General features: G+C 41.3%; 6 protein-coding genes across 12 annotated transcripts; 5 read left to right on the forward strand and 1 right to left on the reverse strand.

Moving 5' to 3' along the window:
• The first annotated feature begins 3,734 nt into the window (after positions 1-3,734).
• Positions 3,735-10,548, forward strand: LOC124352613 (alpha-aminoadipic semialdehyde synthase, mitochondrial-like). The gene is made up of 16 exons (XM_046802153.1): positions 3,735-4,512; positions 4,581-4,895; positions 4,958-5,110; positions 5,224-5,391; positions 5,489-5,674; positions 5,748-5,928; positions 6,021-6,120; positions 6,195-6,437; positions 6,518-6,648; positions 6,744-7,234; positions 7,316-7,757; positions 7,846-8,158; positions 9,420-9,840; positions 9,910-10,049; positions 10,116-10,383; positions 10,449-10,548. The coding sequence occupies exons 1-16, from the start codon at positions 4,393-4,395 to the stop codon at positions 10,500-10,502; spliced, it is 3,726 nt and encodes a 1,241-aa protein (XP_046658109.1). The 5' UTR covers positions 3,735-4,392; the 3' UTR covers positions 10,503-10,548.
• LOC124352611 (glutamyl-tRNA(Gln) amidotransferase subunit C, mitochondrial-like) lies at positions 8,180-9,259 on the forward strand. The gene has a single exon (XM_046802149.1). The coding sequence runs from the start codon at positions 8,807-8,809 to the stop codon at positions 9,251-9,253; it is 447 nt and encodes a 148-aa protein (XP_046658105.1). The 5' UTR covers positions 8,180-8,806; the 3' UTR covers positions 9,254-9,259.
• Positions 10,549-10,731: 183 nt separating the features above from the next.
• Positions 10,732-12,174, forward strand: LOC124352608 (enoyl-CoA hydratase domain-containing protein 3, mitochondrial-like). Its single transcript, XM_046802145.1, has 6 exons — positions 10,732-10,980; positions 11,057-11,195; positions 11,257-11,355; positions 11,418-11,670; positions 11,833-11,947; positions 12,003-12,174. Exons 1-6 carry the CDS (start codon positions 10,775-10,777, stop codon positions 12,103-12,105), a joined length of 915 nt encoding a protein of 304 aa, XP_046658101.1. The 5' UTR covers positions 10,732-10,774; the 3' UTR covers positions 12,106-12,174.
• A 119-nt stretch (positions 12,175-12,293) lies between these two features.
• LOC124352612 (60S ribosomal protein L30-like) lies at positions 12,294-13,137 on the reverse strand. Of its 2 annotated transcripts, none has more exons than XM_046802152.1 (4): positions 13,047-13,137; positions 12,938-12,985; positions 12,640-12,785; positions 12,294-12,530 (listed from the first exon to the last, which is right to left on the reverse strand). In XM_046802152.1, exons 2-4 carry the CDS (start codon positions 12,959-12,961, stop codon positions 12,344-12,346), a joined length of 357 nt encoding a protein of 118 aa, XP_046658108.1. In that variant the 5' UTR covers positions 12,962-12,985; positions 13,047-13,137; the 3' UTR covers positions 12,294-12,343. The 2 variants fall into 2 exon arrangements, with proteins under 2 accessions (XP_046658108.1, XP_046658107.1); XM_046802151.1 differs by having other exon boundaries at positions 12,932-12,985; positions 13,047-13,118.
• Positions 13,138-13,247: 110 nt separating this feature from the next.
• On the forward strand, positions 13,248-17,562 carry LOC124352607 (YTH domain-containing family protein 3-like). 4 transcript variants are annotated; one of them, XM_046802142.1, is made up of 9 exons: positions 13,248-13,842; positions 13,913-13,943; positions 14,009-14,079; positions 14,149-15,545; positions 15,642-15,714; positions 15,784-15,981; positions 16,043-16,336; positions 16,406-16,520; positions 16,557-17,562. In XM_046802142.1, exons 1-9 carry the CDS (start codon positions 13,819-13,821, stop codon positions 16,970-16,972), a joined length of 2,619 nt encoding a protein of 872 aa, XP_046658098.1. In that variant the 5' UTR covers positions 13,248-13,818; the 3' UTR covers positions 16,973-17,562. The 4 variants fall into 4 exon arrangements, with proteins under 4 accessions (XP_046658098.1, XP_046658099.1, XP_046658100.1 ...); XM_046802143.1 differs by having other exon boundaries at positions 13,249-13,842; positions 16,581-17,562; XM_046802144.1 differs by having other exon boundaries at positions 13,249-13,842; positions 16,617-17,562.
• A 72-nt stretch (positions 17,563-17,634) lies between these two features.
• On the forward strand, positions 17,635-18,977 carry LOC124352609 (ras-related protein Rab-5B-like). 3 transcript variants are annotated; one of them, XM_046802148.1, is made up of 8 exons: positions 17,645-17,763; positions 17,830-17,835; positions 17,901-17,975; positions 18,040-18,119; positions 18,190-18,242; positions 18,312-18,353; positions 18,418-18,531; positions 18,621-18,977. In XM_046802148.1, exons 3-8 carry the CDS (start codon positions 17,970-17,972, stop codon positions 18,776-18,778), a joined length of 453 nt encoding a protein of 150 aa, XP_046658104.1. In that variant the 5' UTR covers positions 17,645-17,763; positions 17,830-17,835; positions 17,901-17,969; the 3' UTR covers positions 18,779-18,977. The 3 variants fall into 3 exon arrangements, with proteins under 3 accessions (XP_046658102.1, XP_046658104.1, XP_046658103.1); XM_046802147.1 differs by having other exon boundaries at positions 17,683-17,763; positions 17,830-17,831; XM_046802146.1 differs by having other exon boundaries at positions 17,635-17,763; positions 17,830-17,975.
• The last annotated feature ends 2,543 nt before the right edge of the window (positions 18,978-21,520 follow it).

Raw genomic sequence — 21,520 nt, forward strand, 5'->3', positions numbered from 1 at the left:
TTACTATAAACCCGGTAAACAACATTGAATAGTGTTGATAGCAACAACCCAAAACACGCCAGGTAATAATGGGCCGTGTTCGACCTTAAAACAAAGTTACATTGGATAGGAAGCCCCCCCAACGGGACCGATGGAAAGCGGATGAAACTGGTTGTCCATATTGTAGCAGTCTCAGACTATCTGTCATCTGATGCAAGAGAGAGAGAGAGACTATAGGGTTCAATATTTGACAGCGAGTCGTTGGCCGATTAGAAAGAAACGGTTGCCACTTGTGTCGAACCCCAGCAGCAGGATTATTCGGGACATCCTTTTCGTTCGAAAAGGAAACGATGGGAATTGTCTGCAGACGCAAAGTAGATCGTGGATATCCGGTCGTCTCTTTCGTAACATTGCCCGCCCCAAGCGAAAAAAGTGTCTAATTTTTTCTGCAGTGTCTCAACAGGATGGAATTTCGCAATAGACTCCGTGATTTTGCCTACGGCGAGGAGTTAAACATTTGCTTTTTTTCTTAAGAGAAGAGAAAAAGAAAAATGTTGACGCAAAGAACTAGCGGGATAAACCCACGGACCGCCAGGTCAATAGTGTCCAGAGCCATTCCTGGTAGACAAGGTCCTCCCCTCTTTCATTTGACGTCACATCTAATGGTCTCTTTGGGGAACAATTGAGAATAATAGCTTTTTTCGTGAATCCGGCCCCGAAGAAAAAGAAAAAGGGAAACGATAAATCGAACCGAACGCAATCGGCGTGTGGCGCTGACCCACTAACCGCGTTGGACGCCTTCAACTCGCACTTGTGTTGGCTTTACACACATATACACATGTCTTATATTATTCGGTCGGCCAGCAGTGCCGACTTGTAATGAGAAACAATTCTAACATTGGAGGGGGGAAAATACAATCAGGCGATTTTTGGCTATTATTTGCGGGGTATCGCCCCTGGGCTCGATTCCCAGGACCGCAGAGACCCATTCACGCATAGTCATTGTACTACACGCACCAGTGTCTCTTCTAATGCGAACTAACCAAATCGGTTTCTGTGTGCTGTAGCTATATAGAAAAAGAGAGAGAGAGGACGTCTGCTGCTTCTTTGCATTGTGTGTGTGTGTGTGTGTGTGTGTGAGGAAGAGAAAGTTGTTTCCATGGTGCGGAGGCACATGTGTGATTTCGGGGAGGCAAGCTCATAGCATGGCATGGATGTGTCTCGAATAATATGCGCCGCTGGATAGGAAGTTGGAAGCAGCAACCGGTCGGGCAATCACCTTTCTCTCCTTTTGCTGTTTTTTTTTTCTATTTTTTGTTATTTCACGACCCTTTGAATTTAAGTTATTATTATTTAGTTGTTGTTGTTATTTTTAGATAAGAATCTGCGGGGGATTTGGACTTGGCCGTGTATAAATAAGGTCGTTATTGTTCTTAGTTTTTGTTTTGTTTTCGGGCGGGATGTTTAAATTTCTGCGCATTCATTCCGTTTTTATGGGAAGGAAAAAAGGGGCCACATATTTTGAGGCAGGTGAGAGAATAATTCCTCTTGATTACTATCGTTTTAAATCGGGAGAGGGAAAAAAAGTCACATTTAATGGGAGAAAGCTATTTTATGGCGGGTTTTTTTCACACAACCCGAATAGAATTCTTATTTGATCTTTGTGAAAATGTCAAGTTAAAAGAAGATGCGCGCGGTATGCAAAATAGCCAGTCCCCCAAGAGACAAAAGAGAGAGAGAGAGTCGGATAGAGATCCAGCTTGTGCACAGTCAGACGAATGTTTGACGTTTTATAACAAGAAGAAGAAGAAGAAGAAGAAGAAGAAGAAGAAGAAGAAGAAGAAGAAAAGTGAAAGCTTTTTTTCATGCAGTTCCCGGCCAACGTGAAATCTCCCCTACACACGCGGGACCTTTTCCCTTTTTTTTTTTTTTTGCCTTTCTATTTTCTTTTTAAGGGAATTCTTCAATTTTTCAAACGCCGGCTATTCGGAAAAAATACGAATTCGTAATGGAAAAAAAAAGGTTCCCTCTGTCGCTTCTGTAGACTTTTCCTTTTCATTATTTTTTAAGATTCGACGGAGACACGTCAGGTGACGTCACTGGGAACTTGTTTTTTTCCTTCAAATTATTTTGTGGTGGGAAAATTCAAATTTCGACTTGTGTGTTCGGAATAAAGAGCAATCGGGACAAGGTTGCTAATGGCTTCTGGCTCCTGATGAGCGACCCAAAAGAATTGCTCAATTTGTTTGAATTTAAAAAAAAAATCAAAATGGGAGTGGCCCATAATGGCCGCTTGTTTGCACAGCTCGCACTCGATCAGCTGATTTGGCATGACGTAATAGCAGCCGGCAGAATAAATATCCCGTGACACGCAATAACTATTAATGAGCGACGTGTGCTCTGGCATTTGGAACGTCGACACGCGGAAATGGAAAAACGAATCAAATCAAATCAAAATAAGCCGAGCGCGTGCCGGCAGAAATTTCTATATCAGACCACCGGGCGATCGCCCGTCTCCCCGTCGCATACCAACAAATGCGGAGGCGAACGTTGGCAATCACGCGGCCGATAAGAGTCTACGATTTTGACAAACATCACGCGCTTCATTCGAAATAATCAGACCCAGAATGAATTATGATTTTCCATTCGCCAGGGCCGTTAATGAGCTCAAGCCCAACGGAATTCAAATGTTTCAAACATTTGCAATCGGCCTCAGCGGATTTACTTAATTTAATAACAACGAGAGCGTCACGCGGTAATCAAGCGCAAAACAATAACCAGCTGAGAACTTAACAAAAGGCCTCCCCACCAAGACCCACACCCATCGTGTTTGTTACCCGGCCTCAAGGCTGCGGCCTCATTTCCACTTTGAGAATTAAGAACTGGGAGCCTCCACAATCAAGTTCAGCGTCCTGTAGCCTCAGATTGTGTGTCGTTTGCATATTGCAGAGAGAGAGAGAGAGAGAGAGAGAGAAAGACAACTTGTCATGCAACGGATATAAATGTTTGCAAATGGGCATATAAGACAGCTGCTGGCCATGAGAAGCGGCCGGAACAAGAGACCAAAGAAAAAAACGGACGTCCTTCGTTGTTGCTATTTCACTTGTTGTAGTAGACGCGAGTATAGTTACTCAGGCTAAAATATTTGCATATGCAAGCGTCCAGCTGCTGCTGCTGTTGTTGGAAAAGGGCTTTTGTCACTCGACATCTCGCCTATATCCAAAAAGGCAAAAGTGGCGATGGCTGAAAATGATCAGCGACGACCTTCTCTGCAAGGGATCGATGCGAAAATATGCGAAAGTGGGTTACGGCGGGACGTATACCTCACGGGGACGAGTTTGAAATTTTTATTTTATTTTTCAAAAGTTTCAGATGCGCCGATTGTTATGTGTGTGTCCTTAGTTTTGCTCGTTTCTCTTGGCTGGCACCTGTTCTCGGTCTCCCTCGTGGCGAAAAGCAACGCCCAATAGAGCGAGAAAACATCGAGCCCCAATCTATTCGGGTTCACCTTGGAGAAGACAAAGCAGTCATCGCGAATTGGATGATTTGCGACCACCTTGAACCTCTTTTCATTTTGCTTTTCTCTCCGGAGATTTCGCTGACCAGCTGATAAGAGAACAGCAGTAGCGATGTTTATTAGTTAACTGGACCAAATATGAATAAATGAATTATGAAACGTAATTTTTGAACAACCGCTGATTTATCGCCATCTGTTGCTGATTTCATCCGATGTTAGGATATGCGAAACATGTAATAGATGTCACTGTCGTTTGTATCAACTATCAATCAAACTTGTATTTTTTTTTAAACACTCGAGGGAATAAATTCAATTTTTGATTAGACTTTCCCCCCAAAATCAATTAATTTGTTGTTTATGCAAAATGTAACAGGCTCATAGTTTCTCTTGATTACGAGGCTGTCACCTTTAGGCAGCATCAATTTTTACGATGAGGTCAAGACTTTTGCACTTCAATTAGGTTTTCACCTTTTTTCAAGGACGTTGATCGAACCTTATTTAACATATACAATGCCCTCCACTTTCTCTTTCAGTGTGGAGCACCTCCCTACAACCGGCTAAACACATTTTCCTCCCGAAAAATTGAATTTCCCTGATTTTCATAGTCTCTTTCAAATCTCTACAGGTCATTACATTAATTACTTTGTTTACAAGGCTGCTTGCCAAGAGGGACTTCTATAATTAACTTTTCCCCAGCACCCAAACACCCAACACCCTCATTTCTATCTCTAGGTATTCACTTCTGCCTAGTTTGTTTCAGGTTAGCCACACACAGTGTACGTGTGGCCTTTTCTCTTAAGTGGTCGACCATTACCCCATTCTTTTCCTAGCAAGGACAATTTGTCTGTTTTGCTAACATTCCTTGTCCATAACACAGCACTTCTACGAAGAGCGCAATGCTTTTGTTGCTGCTTAATAGGCCTGCTCTAGAGGCTTCTCACCGTTTCCACAACCTCCTCAGGAATGGGGCCTCATTGGCCATTACTTCCAGATCTTACGCTGATGTCAGGGGAAAGGTATAACATCTTGCAGCACGCAAGTTATTGATTCAAGTGTTCTGATTCATGTTTCTGGCTGTTTGCAGATCCTGGCAATCAGGAGAGAGGATCAGTCAGTGTGGGAGCGAAGGGCTCCACTCTCACCCACCAATGTTCGCAAGCTAGTCAGGGCAGGAGTGAAGGTTCTTGTTCAACCCTCCAACAGAAGAGCTTACCCCATGCAGGCTTATGCAAATGCAGGGGCAATCATCCAGGAAGACATCGGAGAGGCACCCGTCATCGTCGGAGTCAAGCAAATCCCCATCGACTTTTTACTACCCAACAAGACCTATTGTTTCTTTTCCCACACAATCAAGGCTCAGGAAGCCAACATGCCTTTGCTGGACGCAATGTTGGAAAAGGTATCCCTCTTATTGATGTCCACGCAATTGTTTCATTCGCTTCATCATTTCGTTTTCCGTAGAATATCCGACTGGTTGACTACGAGAAAATGATGGATGCAAACGGCCAGCGTGTTGTGGCTTTTGGCAAGTACGCCGGTGTGGCCGGCATGATCAATATTCTTCACGGTCTAGGTCTACGACTCTTGGCCCTCGGACACCACACCCCGTTCATGGTGAGGATTAGCATTTAAAAGATTCGCAGGTTTCTTTTTTGTAACACTTGTTCCAAAACTTGTTCCCTTTTCTCTCTCTCTCTCTCTCTCTCTCCCTCCAAACTCGTCATTAGCATATTGGGCCAGCGCACAACTATCGCAATTCGGGAATGGCTCGCCAAGCCGTTCGTGATGCTGGTTTTGAGATCGCTATAGGCATGTTGCCCAAATCCATCGGTCCTTTAACGTTTTGTTTCACTGGATCGGGCAATGTCTCGCAAGGCGCTCAAGAAATCTTCCAGGTAAATAATGTCTGTCTTAATTGCAACGGGAGGACTATTCTCACTCGCCCTCACGTTTCTTTATCCCCCCCTATTACCACCCGGTTTGTTTTTGAAGGATTTGCCGCACGAGTACGTCCCCCCGGACATGTTGCAAAAGGTGGCCGATCACGGAGCCACGAACAAAATTTACGCCTGCGAAGTCAGCCGGCGCGATCATCTCATCCGCATCAAAGGCGGGCCTTTTGACGCCAAAGAGTACGACGAATATCCCAGCCGTTACATCTCCGTCTTCAGCAAAAAGGTGAAATCCACACCAACCGTCCCTGTCTTTCAACAACAGCAACTAAAGTGCACCCCCCTGCGTTTCTTGCTAGATTGCTCCTTACGCTTCGGTTATAATCAACGGAATCTATTGGGCGCCCAACTCGCCAAAGCTCATCACCATTCCGGATGCCAAAGTACTCATCCGCTCGGCTCAGAGTCACCTTCCCTGGGTGCAGACGTCACTCGGCTCACCACCTCTGCCGCACCGGCTTCTTGCCATTTGCGACATCAGTAAAATCAGATTTTTTTTTTCTATTTATTCGCCATTTCGCACGATAATGAGTTGGCTCCATTTGTTGCTGATTATGTTATTTATATTCAAGGTGCCGACCCCGGAGGTTCGATCGAGTTTATGAACGAATGCACCACCATCGACAATCCGTTTTGCCTTTACGACGCCGAACAGCACAAGGACACCAACAGGTAAAACAATAAAAGGGAAATCTCGTTAGTCAGATTTCGAAATATTTGTTACATCATTCCTCCGTGTTTCATAGTTTCAAAGGCCCTGGAATTTTGGTCTGCTCCATCGACAACATGCCGACGCAGTTGCCCCGTGAAGCCACCGACTTTTTCGGCGATTTGTTGCTGCCACACGTGTTTGACGTTTTACAGTCGGACGCCACGAAACCCTTCGAGGAGCACAAATTCACCAACGTCATTGAAGGTGCCGTCATCACCAGCAACGGCAAACTCACCAAAAATTTTGAGTACATCCAGGACCTGAGGAACCAGCGAAAGTGGGTTTTTATCGTCGAAAGTCCGATTCGTTTCCAAGATGATTGTAATAATATATACTATTTTCTTTTTTAAATTCAAGCTTGGCAAAACACCGCATTCTCGGGGATTACGACGCTCAGACTAAGCGAGTGCTTTTGCTGGGCGCTGGCTACGTCTCGGCTCCTGTTGTCGAGTATTTAACGAGGTCCAACGACGTTGTCGTCCATGTTGGTAAATTGAAAGTTGTTTTAAATTTCGTTTGAAGTCCAAGCACGACGTTGATGCTTTATTTAAAATTAAAAAAAAAAAAAAAAAAAAAAAAACAGCATCCGCACTGAGAGACGAAGCAGACACTTTGGCTCGTCGTTTCCCCCGCACCGAGCCCGTCCTTTTGAACGTCCAGGAGCGACCTGATTTGCTGCAGGAGCTGATCGGCAAAGCCGACGTGGTCGTCTCGCTTTTGCCCTATGCCCTGCATCCGCTTGTGGCCGAGCAGTGCATCGCCTCCAAGACCAACATGGTGACGGCCAGCTATCTCTCGCCGGCGATGAAGGAGTTGCACCAACGGGCCGTCGAGGCCGGAGTGTCAATCGTCAACGAAGTAGGCCTCGACCCGGGCATCGACCACTTGCTGGCTATGGAGTGTTTCGAAGAAGTTCACCAGGGCGGAGGCAAAGTCAAATCATTCGTTTCGTATTGCGGCGGACTCCCGGCTCCAGAATGCTCCGACAATCCGCTTCGCTATCGGTTCTCTTGGAGTCCACGCGGGGCTCTACTCAACACTGTGTCCAGCGGCCGTTTCCTCAAGGACGGCAAGGTCTGATTCATTAAATTTTTAAATTTTGGTTTGATTTTTGTTCATTGTGTCTATCTATTGATGTTGTTATTACTCCGGTAGGTTGTCGAGATTCCGGCCGGAGGTGCACTACTTGAAAAGGCTGAAAAGTTGGACTTTTTGCCCGGTTTTGCCTTTGAAGGTTTCGCCAATCGCGACTCACTGGACTACGTTGACCATTATGGAATTCCGGAAGCACGCACCGTCTTTAGAGGCACGATCCGCTATGCTGGATACTCGGACCACATCCTAGGTCTAATCCAGCTTGGCCTCATCAGCCAGGAACCTCACCCGTGTCTGCATTCCGGTGGGCCAGACATCACTTGGAGGCAGTTTATGTGCAACCTGTTGGGCATCACCGACTACAACATCTTTTACGACAACCTGAAGAACCAATTATTTGAGCGGACCGGTCGCAATGCCAGCCGCATCAAGGCCATTGAAGATTTGGGATTGCTTTCTGAGGAATTGGTCGTTAAGTACGGCAATCCCATTGATACCATTAGTAAGTTGAATGCTTGTTGTGCAATTACAATTTCAGCAGATTAAAAAGAAAACCAAAAAATGAGATAATATTGGTTCGTTTTGATTAGGTCAATATTTGGCAAAGCGATTGGCGTTGGGCCCAGCTGATCGCGATCTCGTGGTTTTACGGCACGAAGTCGAAATTTTGTGGCCGGATCAACGCCACGAATTACGGGGCATTAATTTGGTTTGTTACGGCCAATCCAGCAGCGCAGGCTACTCTGCAATGGCCCGCACCGTCGGTTACCCAGCTGCCATTGCCACCAAAATGTTGCTGGATGGTGAAATTCAACGCAAGGGCATGGTCTTGCCCTTCATCCAGGATATTTACAGGCCAATGCTGAAACGCCTCAAGGCCGAAGGCATTGTGGCCGAAGAAAAGTCCACTTGGATTTGAATCTCTCGTAATTTTCTCGACTGGAAATTCTCTCTTTACCAGGAACAGTTAATACTCTTGCGACTAGGTTAAATTTAACTCATTTTAAAATCCCATTAGGATACTCTTTGATGATACCAGGGAAACTCTTTAGCAGGGATAAAATGCTTTAATTAGTTCTCGTTAACCCTGCGAACAAAAAAAAAAAAAAATCTTCCGATTTGGCGTTGCATGTCAGTCGGTCGGTATGTCACGACTCTGCTTCTTTCAATTGATATTTTATGAAATAAAAATGCACTAACTCATAGTTTAGTAGACGAAGTGCCGTCTAACGGCACATTTGTTAGAAATGGCATCAAAATCTTGTTAATTTTTCTCCCCAATTTTGGATCAAAATTCAAACTCGTAAATACTAGGAACGTATTTTGTTGTCTGTTCAATTCAATCATACTGTAATAACTGTACTCGTTAGGAAATATCTTTGAGCTCAATTGTATTCAATACATTTTCGTGGGAAATATTTCACTGGCTTCCTCTTCATTTAATTCTTGATTTTGAATGAGATAAAATTAAAAGTAAAAAAAAACAAACAAAGATGAAAAACACAAATTGAAATATTATATTGGGCAACGTTGGTGACTAGCAGTCGAAAAATGTCTGTCATCAAACGTGCTAGTCAGTTATTTTTAAATCGCAAATATTTTTCGTTTGTTTTGAAGAAATTTAGTTCAGCAGTGCCTGAGAAACCCATCGTTCTTGAAAGGGAAGGTGAAACAGCTTCTGTCAAAATTGATTCCAAGACTATCGAGCACTTGGAGCGGCTCTCATTGGTGGATTTCGCCAATCGTGAAGGCATTCGTCGATTAGAAGAAGCTATTCAGTTCGCCAATCAGATACATTCTGTAGATACATCGGCAGTGAAACCCTTGATAAATGTCCTATACGAAGAGTACATTCAATCACTGAGAGAAGATTGTGTGACTGAGGGTAATATCAGAGAAGAAATCCTCTCCAATGCTACTGTGACAGAAGAAGAGTATTTCTATGCCCCACCAGGCAACATCCCTCTTCCAGACAAAGATTGTTCCTACAAAAATTGAAGACCATGAACTTTAAAAAAATTGCCGATCACTGTGTCAAGCATAAGTTCCTTAGTCCAAATTTTGACAAATTTTCATTTCTTGGTGATGCTCTGCAAAATAGGATTGAGCAAGAGTGGATCAGAAGCAATGTGACCCAAAATTCAAATGCCTTGCTCATTAATAGTGACTCTATAAACCAAATAAATGTGGAACTTGTGCAGTTGTTCTTGGATGCCCAATCTCTCATGGGATCTAACAGTTCTCTTAGTCTAGCTAGCAAAACTTCTGTAAAGAAAACCTCCAAGGCAATTAAAGACGTGACGGCCTTGGCGGACTTGATTGATGCCCTCCCGCAAACTCATCTCAATCTTTGCACTCTAACGCAGCCTGCTCTGAAAAATGACGAATTCATCCGCCTCCAGAAAACGAGGCTTCGCTGGTGGAAATCTTATCTTCAACAGCCCGTTCTTCTCAACACGACGGGCAGCGCATCTTTAGACGAAACGTTCGTGGAACAGAAGATTGAATTCGGCTCCCCAGCTCTGGGATCGGAACCTTTTGAAGTCTTAAAACTCTACAATCCCGCTGTGTTCGCTGATTTGCAGGTTTTGACTCTCATTTGTTATTCTTACTATTGTGTGTATGTGCTAATACCGATTGATTTTCTCTTTCAGTTGAATGAGGAGACGAAAAAGTCATTGATGGTCAAGTTTCAGCGGAAATCTTCTTGGCCGTGTTTGGTTACGTCCCAGGTGAAATTGGAGTTGGCCGTTTGTTTCTTTCTTACAGACGCTTATTTCACCCGAAATAAGGCGTAATTATTCAATTATGGGAAACTTACAAATGTTTATTACTGACTAATGTTTTCCTCCGTTATTAGATCCGTGTTATCGCTGCATAAGGCTCTAGCTCCGTATGCTGTGGGCATTGTTGTTGAAGGCTCCCCTACACGAATGGCCGAATTAGAGGATCTTCGCCGCTTAATGAGTCTCGAATTCAAACAGTCAAGAATTCCGGTCTTGCCATTAAATGCTCCTTGGACGACGGCTCAATGCGACGCTAGAGGAATGCCTTATTTAATATTTCTGTCAGATTCGACTCTTGAGCAAGGGATATGCGGTCTTCGTAGCAGAGACAACACACTGCAGGTAGCGATATATACAACAGTTTTGCGAATTTGAAGTACTGACGAGTCATTTCCACCTTATTATAGGAACAGGTGCACGTAAGCAATATAGTAGAAAGACTAAAAAAATTTCTGGTCTGATCATAACTTCACAATAGTGCTGAATACAAATAGAAGCAGAAATGGATTCGATCTCTCATTTTTATGAGCAATTATGCGCATGATGATTTATTTTCTCTTTTTCTATTACTACGAAAAAAAAAAAAAAACGATTCGGAAATTGGGGCACTGCGCAGTCATGGCTGAGAGAATGTTACCTAATAAGTTCAAATACGTTGCTTTTTTGAACGCTAGATGACAAGACCAGCTAAGTTCTAGGACGCAATTCTGCTTTTCCCTTTCGGCGGCTTCCTATGCTATTTCTAGTAGGCTGTACCGTACGAAATGTAAACAAGATGACAATGGCAACGCGCCTATCTTATGCTCTTGGATCCATAAAAAATGTTCATAAATATTTTTTTTCATCTTTGGCCACTTCGCAGCCGGAAAGTTTAAATCTTGTAAATTTTTCGAATGAGAATGGAATATATAAAGTACAACTAAATTCTCCTAGAACTAGGTTGGTATTTTTATTATATCTCAGATTTGCATATGATAGTTTTAGTTGCTTTTATAATATTGTTTATGTTTAATAGGAATGCACTGTCTACTGAAATGCTGAATGAACTTCAAAGTATTTTCAAGGCAGTTAATGAAGCCAAAGGTGCTCGTTGTGTTCTTCTTTCTTCATCAGGGAGTAAAGTCTTCTCTGCTGGCCATAACTTAAAGGAATTGGTATTTGCAAACAATTATGCTGATATTTAATCATCAGAGTAATATTTGTTGATCATTATAGACAAATGAAACTCCTAAAACTCATCACGAATTAGTGTTCTCAACATGTACTAGTCTTATGAAACTCTTAATTGATTGCCCTATTCCTATCGTAGCTCAGGTAATGTAAAAGAAATTGGTTTTATTCACAGTGCTTTCTATGAATAACGAATATCTTGCAAGGTTGATGGAATAGCTGCTGCAGCTGGTTGTCAATTGGTAGCCATGTGTGATATTGTTGTGGCAAGTACCAATGCAACCTTCTCCACTCCAGGGATAAATTTGGGACTCTTTTGCTCAACACCAGGAGTGGCTGTCGCTAGGGCAATCCCAATGAAATTAGCATCTTACATGCTCTTTACTGGTCTTCCATTGTCAGCTGAAGAAGCTTTAAAGGCTGGCCTGGTTAGTAGAGTTGTACCAGCTGAAAATTTAGGTTAGTTATTTTTTTTTAGTTATTTGATTGTCATAATTTTTTGTAGGAAGTTCATTTTACCAGTATCAGTAGGTTATAATTATACTTAAATGTTACATCCTTTCCTTAATCAGTGTTTATTACTACAGGTTACTAATATAGAATACTCTGAAATATTTATAGAATTAGAAACCCAACAGGTTATTGAGAGTATCTGCAAGAAAAGTCTCCCTGTCATGCGTTTGGGTAAACAATTTCTTCACCGGCAATTAAAAATGGATATCATGGAGGCATATAAGTATATAACTGAAGTACATGTTTAAAAATTATATCTAAGAATGTTTTTTTAATAGGGAAGGAGAAAATGTAATGGTGGGTAATTTGCAGCTTAAAGATGCTCAAGAGGGCTTAAAAAGTTTTGCTGAAAAAAGAGAGCCAAAATATCAAGACCATTAGTTTTCTTCCTTTTTGTATAGTTTAAATAGGAACACTTTTTGCTTTTATTAAATTTCATTCCTGAAAGAAGTTTTGATTGTTGTCATTATAACATTTCACCATTCCTCTACAATGTCTTACTGTAGTACTTGTTAAAAAAAAACTTAAACCAAGAAATCTACACCATACTGACAGAACACACAGTGCACTTAGGTACAAATGTGTATTTCACATCATACAAGACAGAACTTTACATGTGTTACTGTCCTTGACCACCTTCACTGGCAGGCATAGACCTGATGATATCGGAATCTCCAGGATCAGTAATCGACATAGTGCAGACTCGGAAGTACTTTCCGCATGCTGTGCCCAGCTCAATGTTGTTGCCTGTGTAGTGATGAACACCAGTCTTGGCCAACATGGCGTAGTACTCAATCTCCGATTTCCTGTTAAAAAAAATATTAAAGTTAGCACAAGTTTAAAATTTCAAGGGATCAGCCACCCTATGGTTCTTAGACTCCATAGACAATTTCACTGCCTACTTCACAGTCTCACCTGAGTGGGGGAGTGTTGTTGGCGATAATCACCAGTTTGGATTTTCCTTGACGAAGCGTCTTCAGGGTTTGGCGGAGACCAAGGCAGAATTTGCCAGACTTCATCACCAAAGCAAGGCGAGAGTTGATGCTCTCAATAGCTTTTTTCTGTAGTCACATAAGAACGGTGTTACAATTTAATAAAAACTTAAAAAATTATCCCGACATTTCAACTTCTACACGTGGCTACTTGACGCCATTTTCTCCAATGCAAAGCCGGAAATTTAAGCAAGTTCTGCATACGCTAAATTGACTATTACCTGTTTCTTTTGGGCGGCCGACATTCTTCAGGTCTAGATGAATGGATTCTACATGAAAACAACATTTAGTAAAGTTGAAAAATAATTACATTAAATAGAAGAAGCTTACCCAAAGTAGCGTGATGGTACGACCGAGCCGCTGAGGCGAATGGAAAGACGAGACGGAAAGTACAGAAAAGGAGGAGTCTAATATAGAGGAAGAAGGCTGCAACTAATCAGTTTCCGGATGACAGAAGTAATTTTTCTATATTTTTTTTCTTTTCATTTACCTTTTATTTTTCAATACCAAATTTAAAAAAAAAATTACTTAGAAAGGTAGTCAATGATTTAGATTTTTGGTAAAATGTATTTGACCGTGTGATCGTGAATCAATGCACTATGCTATCCAGTTCTTGTTTGAGTTCCGGCAAGTGAAGAATGTTTCTGTGACTGACACAAGTTTCTCGTTTCTCGGACGGTTGCTGAAACTGACTTTTGAAGCGCTGTATGTATAAGACGGGATTTTTCTCTACTAAAAAAAAGACAGAAAAAGAAGAACAGCCGCCATAGTTTTCTTGTACTCTTGTTCAGTTATCAACTTTTGGCCACGGAATTCTCTAGTTTCCTCTCGTTTTTGACCGTTCAAAGTCTTGCTGGTTGAAAAACCGGCTGAAAACATTGTTTGGTGAGACACTCGAGTGCCCCCTCCCCAAAATTATAGAGAATCCCGCGTTATTCACGCTCCCGATTCAGGGTTTCGTCGTATTCACGAAATACCCACTTACCGTGAATTCCCCCCAACACTCGTGTTTGTGACGTTTTGTGTTACTTTGTTGTGTTCTTCTCTGAAAAATCTTGGGTTAATTCTTTTTATTGAATTCCCTGTGCCATTTGGTTGTGTGATGTCAACGGGCGTGTCAGATCAGGTAAATTTAGTGAACAGTTTTCCTATTTGTTTTACTGCAGTTCATTAAGCTCATTCTTTCTGTCACCCAGCGGATGAGAGGCCAAGGAAGTCAACAACAAGGTGGATCTTTTATTGTCATGTAAAATTCATGTTCAGTAAACTAATATTTTCTTGTTGTCAAACAGTGAATGGTCCCAATAAGGATCAACTTAACGACCATGAAGACTTTTCATCTTGGAGGAATCAATCAATTCAGGTTGTTTGTTTGTGTCAGTGAGTTTTATTTGGCTTTTAACATTTACATTTTTCATTTTGAACTTTATAGAATTCGTACGTTTCCCCTACCGTAGCGACAACTGATCATTATCTATCGAGCTACTATGGGCCTTCATTCTCTTACCAACTGGACCATGGAGCTTGGTCCAGCAATTCTGCCACGGGAACAGGTGATATGCCCTTTTTGGGTGGATATGGAGCCCCTTCCCATCAGGCTCAGCACCTTCACCAGCAAGACCCATATGGAATTGATGGCATGTTTGGCCCTAGTGGAAGTTTCAGCAATTTTGGTGGCCAGCCGGCTTTCGGTGGCGGCTATGGTGTCGGTGCAGAATACTCGACATGGGATCGTAAAGCGGCCCATTACGACGACTACTATCAAACAGGAAGAACTGCCGATCATCAAACAGCCTACGCTTCATCGGCCCCTTCGACTGGCCGACAGGAGGAATCCTCGTCATCTCCGGGTGTGAAGCAAGTAGAACAAGTTATGCAAGGACTGTCGCTTGAGACAGCTAAACCTGTTCAACAGGAACTGCAGCAACAGCAGTCTCAGCAACCGAAGAAGCTAACTTGGGCTTCAATCGCCAGCCAGCCAGCCAAGCCACAACTGACGACCAAGAAAAAGTCAATGGTTCCGCCGCCTATGGTAACACCACGAACTCCAAGTTTGGATATTGGCACTTGGGAAAACAAGAACGGCGGTGGAGTTAATCCACCCAGTTCAGCATCATCAGCTTCTCTTCAGCATCAGGCCCCTGCCATCCCCTCTACTGTTCAACCAACACCAGTCTCGACTGTTCAGCAACCGGTTTCAGTTCCGTCAAAATCGGTAGGACAACCACATCTGCCATCTCAGCAACAACAACAGCAACAACAACATCAACAACAACATCAACAACAACAACATCAACAACAACATCATCATCATCATCATCATCATGCTCAACAGCAACAACAATATCAGCAGCAAATTCAGCAGCAGAGTCAACATAATCATCATCAACAGCAGCAACAGCCACAACAACAACAACAGCAACAGCAACAGCAGCAGGGCAACCAACATCAGCAACAACACCAACAAGTTAATCATCAAATACAACCGCAACCACGCCCAACACGACCTACTCCATCTCCTGCTCCAGCCCAACCCGTTGGGCATCAACAGCCGGTTGCGGTAACTCCGCCTAAAACGGCTGCTGCCCAATTGGTTGTTGCGCCGACCGCTGCTCCACCAGCACCACCGACCCAAGCCAATCCAGTGTTGGAAGAGTTGCAATCAAAACACATTTACAATCCAAAAGAGTTTGATTTGTCGGCCAAGAATGCACGTTTCTTTGTCATCAAATCATATTCAGAAGATGACATTCATCGATCCATCAAATATGAAATCTGGTGTTCAACAGAACATGGCAACAAGCGACTTGACGCCGCCTTCCGTGAAAGGTTTTGTCCATTTTCTTGATACTCATAATTTTCGTTTTTATTTTGGTGTTCAAGTACCATTCATATTCATTTTCATATTATATATTTTTTTTTCAGAGATGGAAAGGGTCCAGTGTATTTGTACTTTTCCGTCAACGGATCCGGACATTTCTGTGGCATGGCTGAAATGGTGAATTTGGCTACAGCTAAACTTATAGAACAATTTGAAATGACCAGTAGCTTTTGTTTTGTTTCTTAGACGTCGGCAGTGGACATGTCGTCGACCTTATCGGTGTGGTCCCAAGACAAATGGCGTGGTCAGTTCACCGTCAAATGGATTTATGTTAAAGACGTGCCTAATGCTGCGTTGCGCCACATTCGGCTGGAAAACAACGAGAACAAGCCCGTTACCAATTCACGCGATACCCAAGAGGTTCCCGTTGAAAAGGGTCGTCAGGTAATAACCAAACTCCATTTGGAATCTCCAGTTCTAAAGAATATTACTATTTTTCAACTAGGTGTTGAAGATCCTCCATTCATACCGCCACGCAACGTCCATTTTCGACGATTTTAGCCACTACGAGAAACGTCAAGCAGAGGAAGATCAGCGAAAAACAACAGCGCCCGTGTCCCCATCTGGTGGTCACAGCAGTGGCAACGATTACGAAAACGAAAGGGCCCCGCCACAACGAGAACGGGAACCATATAATAGGCCTCAGTCTGATCGTCGCGATCGCGAAGGATTCGATCGTGCACCTGCGGATCCGAGAGATTTTCGTGGTAGAAGTGATCGTTCCGGATACGATTACAGGGTAATATTCATTACGTCATTAATTTGGTTTTTGTTTGATAACTAGTTATAATTAACACAACAAAACTAGGATCGGGATGGATATAATATGCGCGATAGAGACAATCGTGGTATTAACACGAGAGACGGACCGGGAGGATATCGTCCATCAGATCGTGATCGTGATAGCCAACTTTATCGTGGTGGTGATCGTGGAGTTGATCGTGGAGTTGATCGTGGAGTTGATCGTGGAGTTGATCGTGGAGTTGATCGTGGAGTTGATCGTGGAGTTGATCGTAGAGGAGATCGTGGAGGAGATCGTGGAGGAGATCGAGGAGGAGATCGTGGAGGAGATCGTGGAGTTGATCGTGGAGTTGATCGTGGAGTTGATCGTGGAGTTGATCGTGGAGTTGATCGTGGAGTTGATCGTGGAGTTGATCGTGGAGTTGATCGTGGAGGAGATCGTGGAGGAGATCGTGGAGGAGATCGTGGAGGAGATCGTGGAGGAGATCGTGGAGGAGATCGTGGAGGAGATCGTGGAGCAGACCGTGGAGCAGACCGTGGAGCAGACCGTGGAGGGGACCGTGGAGGAGACCGTGGAGGATTGTCTGGTAGAGGTGGAAACATGCGAGAGAATATTTCTCGCCCACGCCACTAAAGACGTGATCCGGGAAAAGACTGTGGGACAAGTGTAAGAACAATCTTTACAAACAAAAGGAAATAAAAAAAAAAGGTGGGGAGGGGATAAAGAACTTTTTGTGTTCACCTTCTCGACTTGGGAGGGTGTGTGTGTGTTTACCTTCTTTTTGTCTTCTTAATCCAACACATCTAAATGTGAACACTTCGAACAGTAAACAATCAAGAACTAAACAGTAAGGAACACTGTGGTGGCTTAAAAAGTGAGTGATCATGAGTGCTCATCAAGAACAACTGGAGTGAATTTGAATCCAGAAGTGTGATTTAAAAAGAAGAAAAGATCAAGCAAGTCGTCTCTGCAACTTCAAGATGGACATGTCAATCCCTTTCAATGGAAAGAACAACATATGTTTAACCAATTTTTAGTTATTCAACATTTTTGTCCTTGGTGTCAAAAGATGTGTTATTATGTCCATCCTAAGAAATGCGTCGAAAAATTCTCTGCAGACACCTGAACTGTTGTGTGTTCTTCTCCTTTAATGTGTTTGGATTCATTATAACCTGATGGTTGCTGCTTCAAAAAGGCATTATTACATACACGACTAAAATATTCATGGGAAATTTCCTGGTTGCTTAATCCCATATGTAGTTGCTTAAACGGTTTTTTGTATTGGCTATACTGACAGATCTGTTTTTGTTTCTCTAGTTACTATTTTATTTTGATATTTATCGTTTTATTAGACATTGAAATGGAGGAAAGTTTGGTTACAAATAACAATATTGAAGCTAAAATCGTTATTCTAGGAGAACAAAGTGAGTTTAATTATCTCAAACTGACGTAGTTTTTCTGTTTTAATATAGCTCTTGAATCACTAAAAGACGTAGGTAAGACAAGTTTTGTCGTCGTATTCAATCCTGATGGTAATAACCAAGATAGAAAAAAATTGAAGTGTGTCAGCTCAACAATAGGTGCATCTTTTGTCACTTGCAGAGTGAGAGTCAAAGATAAATCAGTCAGAATGCAGGTGGGTGTATATTACAACAATAAGCAGTAAAAGTGCTCTGTACAAGTTCTGATTAATATTGCAGATATGGGACACTGCTGGTCAAGAGCGATACAAGTCAATGGCTCCACTCTACTACAGGAAAGCGAATGCAGCAGTTGTCCTGTAAGTCTTATTTAAGCAAATTTAAGTTCAGTGTGCATATAAAAAATTATGTTTGGAATTTTTCAAACAGTTATGATGTCAGTGCATCATGCTCCTTCAAGGCAGCTCAATTATGGGTTAAAGGTCAGTTCTTCATTTTTAAAAAATGACTTATCAAAATGTGGGACTGTAATAATCATCAAAATATTGCAGAGCTTAAGCGTAATGTGGAAACTCCTGTACTAATACTGTTGGGTGAGAGCTTGTATCATTGAGTTTATTATGAAATTTTATGAAGAACTTATTGATTTCCTAATAGTTGGCAATAAAGCTGACCTTTGTGACCAGAGAATGATATCTTATGAACAAGGATGCGAATACGCGTCTACTGTCGGTGCGTTATTTTGCGAAACTTCTGCCATCATGGATAAAGGTAACACGTAAATAAGATTGACATCAGCCGAAACCTGAAACATTATTCTTGATAAATGCAAAATTTTTCGTTGAATGTGAAATTTACAGGTGTGACGCAGGCATTCGGCCTGCTTGCCAAAAGCCTCATCGAATACGAACGAGAGCATTCAAATTTCCAGTACAAGTTTAAAGCGGACTATGTCAATCTGCATGAAATGAGTTGCTCGTCTTCGTCTAATGAAAAATGTTCCTCTTCGTGCTGTTAAACCCAAAGCGGGGCATTGTGAATTATTCAGCGACCATAATTATGGAATTTAGTCGCCATATTCAGTCATCTCGATTACGTGCAACTCAAGATTCTCTCTCTCTACCTCAAAAATCTGTATGATCCTTTTGTTTACCTTTCAATCCATTTTGATCCTTGTTTGATCCTTTGTTAACATGAATAAACATCATAATATTAAACTATTTTTTAATACTGGACCTTTATCCTTCCCTTGTTTTGATCGATAACTAAAAATCGTGATGTTTCTTTTCCATCCACACCCTCCCCGATAAAAATAAATAAAATCCTTTCGAGAAACAACAAATAAAACTGAAAAACCACACCCACTTCGAAAAAAAAAATGTATTCATGTCATGCGCATTATTATCTCTTGCATCAGTCATCAATTGAGTAGTTGGACCAGGGGTAGTCTTGTCTTCCGTTTAATTGACGAACCCACCCACTCAGCCCTCGTCACCCACGGGGGTCGGACCTATTGCCATGCCGGTCCGACAGCAATAGTATATGGACTACTCTATATTAAGACTGGACTCAGTCCAATCTCGCCGTGTTAAAGGCTGTCGGGTGGGCTTTTATACAGAAAAATTCAGTAAAAATGCCTTAAAAGAGAACTTTCAAAGGCAATTCTAAATACGGAAAGCATTTGTAACGAAACTTAGAATGAAAAAAGATATTTAAGTTTTAATTTCGGAGAAGAGGAAGAAAGTCGACTTGACTCATATGCCATCTATCAACCAAACACCCTAAGTTCTTACTTAATGTCGTGTTTACTAGTGCATACAAAGCTGCACGTGATGTTTGTTGCCGATATCAACAGCTGATATCAAATTGTGTTAATAGCAGACACCAAATGACAAGAGCTTGGGCTGTTTGGTTGGTAGATGGCATATGAGTCAAGTCGACTTTCTTCCCCTTCTCCAGCCTTTTCCTGCAAGTAAAATATAAATATCTTTTAAATGCTTAATTTTAAGTATAGGAACAAATGATAAGTTGATAATTAGTTTTTAATGCTTTTTCTTATATCGAAGTAAAAAAAATTACATGGCCGACATAGGAATCATCGAAGAGTCCAGTCCTTGGTACGGTCGTTGGTATGGTAAAATCCCGATTACACTTGCCTGGTCTCCCATATAGTGTAGTGTATGGCGTAGTGTAGTGTAGCATAGTGTAGTGAAACCGGATTTTGTGAAAAAAGAACATTTTCCAAAGTAGAACCTCTTTCACAGTAGAACTTTTGTCAAAGTATAAGTTTTGCCACAGTAGTTTTTTTGTCAAAGTAGAAGCTTTGCCAAAGTATAATTTCTTTCAAAGTAAAACTTTTGTCAAATTAGAAGTTTTGCCACAGTAGAACTTCATTCAGAATACTTCTTTTGTCAAATTAAAAGTTTTGCCACAGTAGAACTTTAGTCAAAGTAGAAGCTTTGCCAAAGTAGAACTTCTTTCAAATTAGAACTTTTGTCAAAGTAGAAGTTTTGCCACAGAAGAACTTTTGTCAAAGTAGAAGCTTTGCCAAAGTACAATTTCTTTCAAAGTAGAACTTTTGCCACAGTAGAACTTTTTTATAAGTAGAACATTTGCCAAAGTAGAATTTCTTTCAAAGTAGAACTTTTGTAAAATTAGAAGTTTTGCCACAGTAGAACTTGTTTCAAAATAGTAGTTTTGTCAAAGTAGAATTTTTTCCAAAGTAGAACTTTTGTCAAAGTAGAAGCTTTGCAAAACTACAACTTCTTTCAAAGTAGAACTTTTTTCAAAGTAGAACTTTTTTCAAAGTAGAAGTTTTGCAACAGTATAACTTGAGAAAAAGTAGAAGATTTGCCAAAGTAAAACTTCTTTCAAAGTAGGACTTTTTTCAAAGTAGAACTTTTTTCAAAGTAGAAGTTTTTCCACTGTAGAAATTTTGTCAAAGTAGAAGCTTTGCCAAAGTAGAATTCAAAGTAGAACTTTTGTCAAAGTAGAAGTTTTGGCACAGTAGAACTTTTTTCAAAGTAGAAGCTTTGCCAAAGTAGAACTTTTTTCAAAATACTACTTTTGTCAAAGTAGAAGTTTTGCCACAGTAGAACTTTTGTCAAAGTAGAAGCTTTGCAAAAGTAGAATTTCTTTCAAAGTAAAACTTTCTTCAAAGTATAAGTTTTGCCACAGTAGATTTTTTGTCAAAGTAGAAGGTTTGCCAAAGTAAAATTTCTTTCAAATTAGAACTTTTGTCAAATTAGATGTTTTGCCACAGTAGAACTTCTTTCAAAATAGTAGTTTTGTCAAAGTAGAAGTTTTGCCAAAGTAGAACTTTTGTCAAAGAAGAAGCTTTGCAAAAGTAGAATTTCTTTCAAAGTAGAACTTTATTCAAAGTAGAAGTTTTGCAACAGTATAACTTTAGAAAAGTAGAAGATTTGCCAAAGTAGAACTTCTTTCAAAGTAGAATTTTTTGTCAAAGTAGAAGTTTTTCCACTGTAGAACTTTTGTCAAAGTAGAAGCTTTGCCAAAGTAGAACTTTTGTAAAAGTAGAAGCTTTGCCAAAGTAGAACTTCTTTCAAAGTAGAACTTTTTTCAAAGTAGAACTTTTTTCAAAGTAGAAGTTTTACCACACTAGAACTTTTGTGAAAGTAGAACATTTGCCAAAGAAGAACATATTTCAAAGTAAAAGTTTTGTCAAAGTAAAAGTTGTGCCACAGTAGAACTTTTGTCAAAGTAGAAGCTTTGCCAAGTAGAACTTCTTTCAAAGTTGAAC

Source organism: Daphnia pulicaria, chromosome 8 (genome assembly GCF_021234035.1).
Source record: "Daphnia pulicaria isolate SC F1-1A chromosome 8, SC_F0-13Bv2, whole genome shotgun sequence".
NCBI lineage: Eukaryota > Metazoa > Arthropoda > Branchiopoda > Diplostraca > Daphniidae > Daphnia > Daphnia pulicaria.

Excerpts from the sequence above, each read along its gene's own strand:
- LOC124352613 (XM_046802153.1), top strand. The coding sequence starts at position 4,393 with ATGCTTTTGTTGCTGCTTAATAGGCCTGCTCTAGAGGCTTCTCACCGT. Across the intron at positions 4,513-4,580 it reads ACGCTGATGTCAGGGGAAAG|ATCCTGGCAATCAGGAGAGA; the intron begins GTATAACATCTT and ends GGCTGTTTGCAG. Across the intron at positions 5,111-5,223 it reads GACACCACACCCCGTTCATG|CATATTGGGCCAGCGCACAA; the intron begins GTGAGGATTAGC and ends ACTCGTCATTAG.
- LOC124352611 (XM_046802149.1), top strand. The coding sequence starts at position 8,807 with ATGTCTGTCATCAAACGTGCTAGTCAGTTATTTTTAAATCGCAAATAT.
- LOC124352608 (XM_046802145.1), top strand. The coding sequence starts at position 10,775 with ATGCTATTTCTAGTAGGCTGTACCGTACGAAATGTAAACAAGATGACA. Across the intron at positions 10,981-11,056 it reads CTAAATTCTCCTAGAACTAG|GAATGCACTGTCTACTGAAA; the intron begins GTTGGTATTTTT and ends TATGTTTAATAG. Across the intron at positions 11,196-11,256 it reads GCCATAACTTAAAGGAATTG|ACAAATGAAACTCCTAAAAC; the intron begins GTATTTGCAAAC and ends TGATCATTATAG.
- LOC124352612 (XM_046802151.1), bottom strand. The coding sequence starts at position 12,961 with ATGTCGGCCGCCCAAAAGAAACAGGTAATA. Across the intron at positions 12,786-12,931 it reads CCCAAAAGAAACAGGTAATA|AAAAAAGCTATTGAGAGCAT; the intron begins GTCAATTTAGCG and ends ATGTGACTACAG. Across the intron at positions 12,531-12,639 it reads AACAACACTCCCCCACTCAG|GAAATCGGAGATTGAGTACT; the intron begins GTGAGACTGTGA and ends TTTTTTTAACAG.
- LOC124352607 (XM_046802141.1), top strand. The coding sequence starts at position 13,819 with ATGTCAACGGGCGTGTCAGATCAG. Across the intron at positions 15,715-15,783 it reads TCTGTGGCATGGCTGAAATG|ACGTCGGCAGTGGACATGTC; the intron begins GTGAATTTGGCT and ends TTTGTTTCTTAG. Across the intron at positions 16,337-16,405 it reads GTTCCGGATACGATTACAGG|GATCGGGATGGATATAATAT; the intron begins GTAATATTCATT and ends CAACAAAACTAG.
- LOC124352609 (XM_046802146.1), top strand. The coding sequence starts at position 17,700 with ATGGAGGAAAGTTTGGTTACAAATAACAATATTGAAGCTAAAATCGTT. Across the intron at positions 18,120-18,189 it reads GCGAATGCAGCAGTTGTCCT|TTATGATGTCAGTGCATCAT; the intron begins GTAAGTCTTATT and ends TTTTTCAAACAG. Across the intron at positions 18,354-18,417 it reads TCCTGTACTAATACTGTTGG|TTGGCAATAAAGCTGACCTT; the intron begins GTGAGAGCTTGT and ends ATTTCCTAATAG.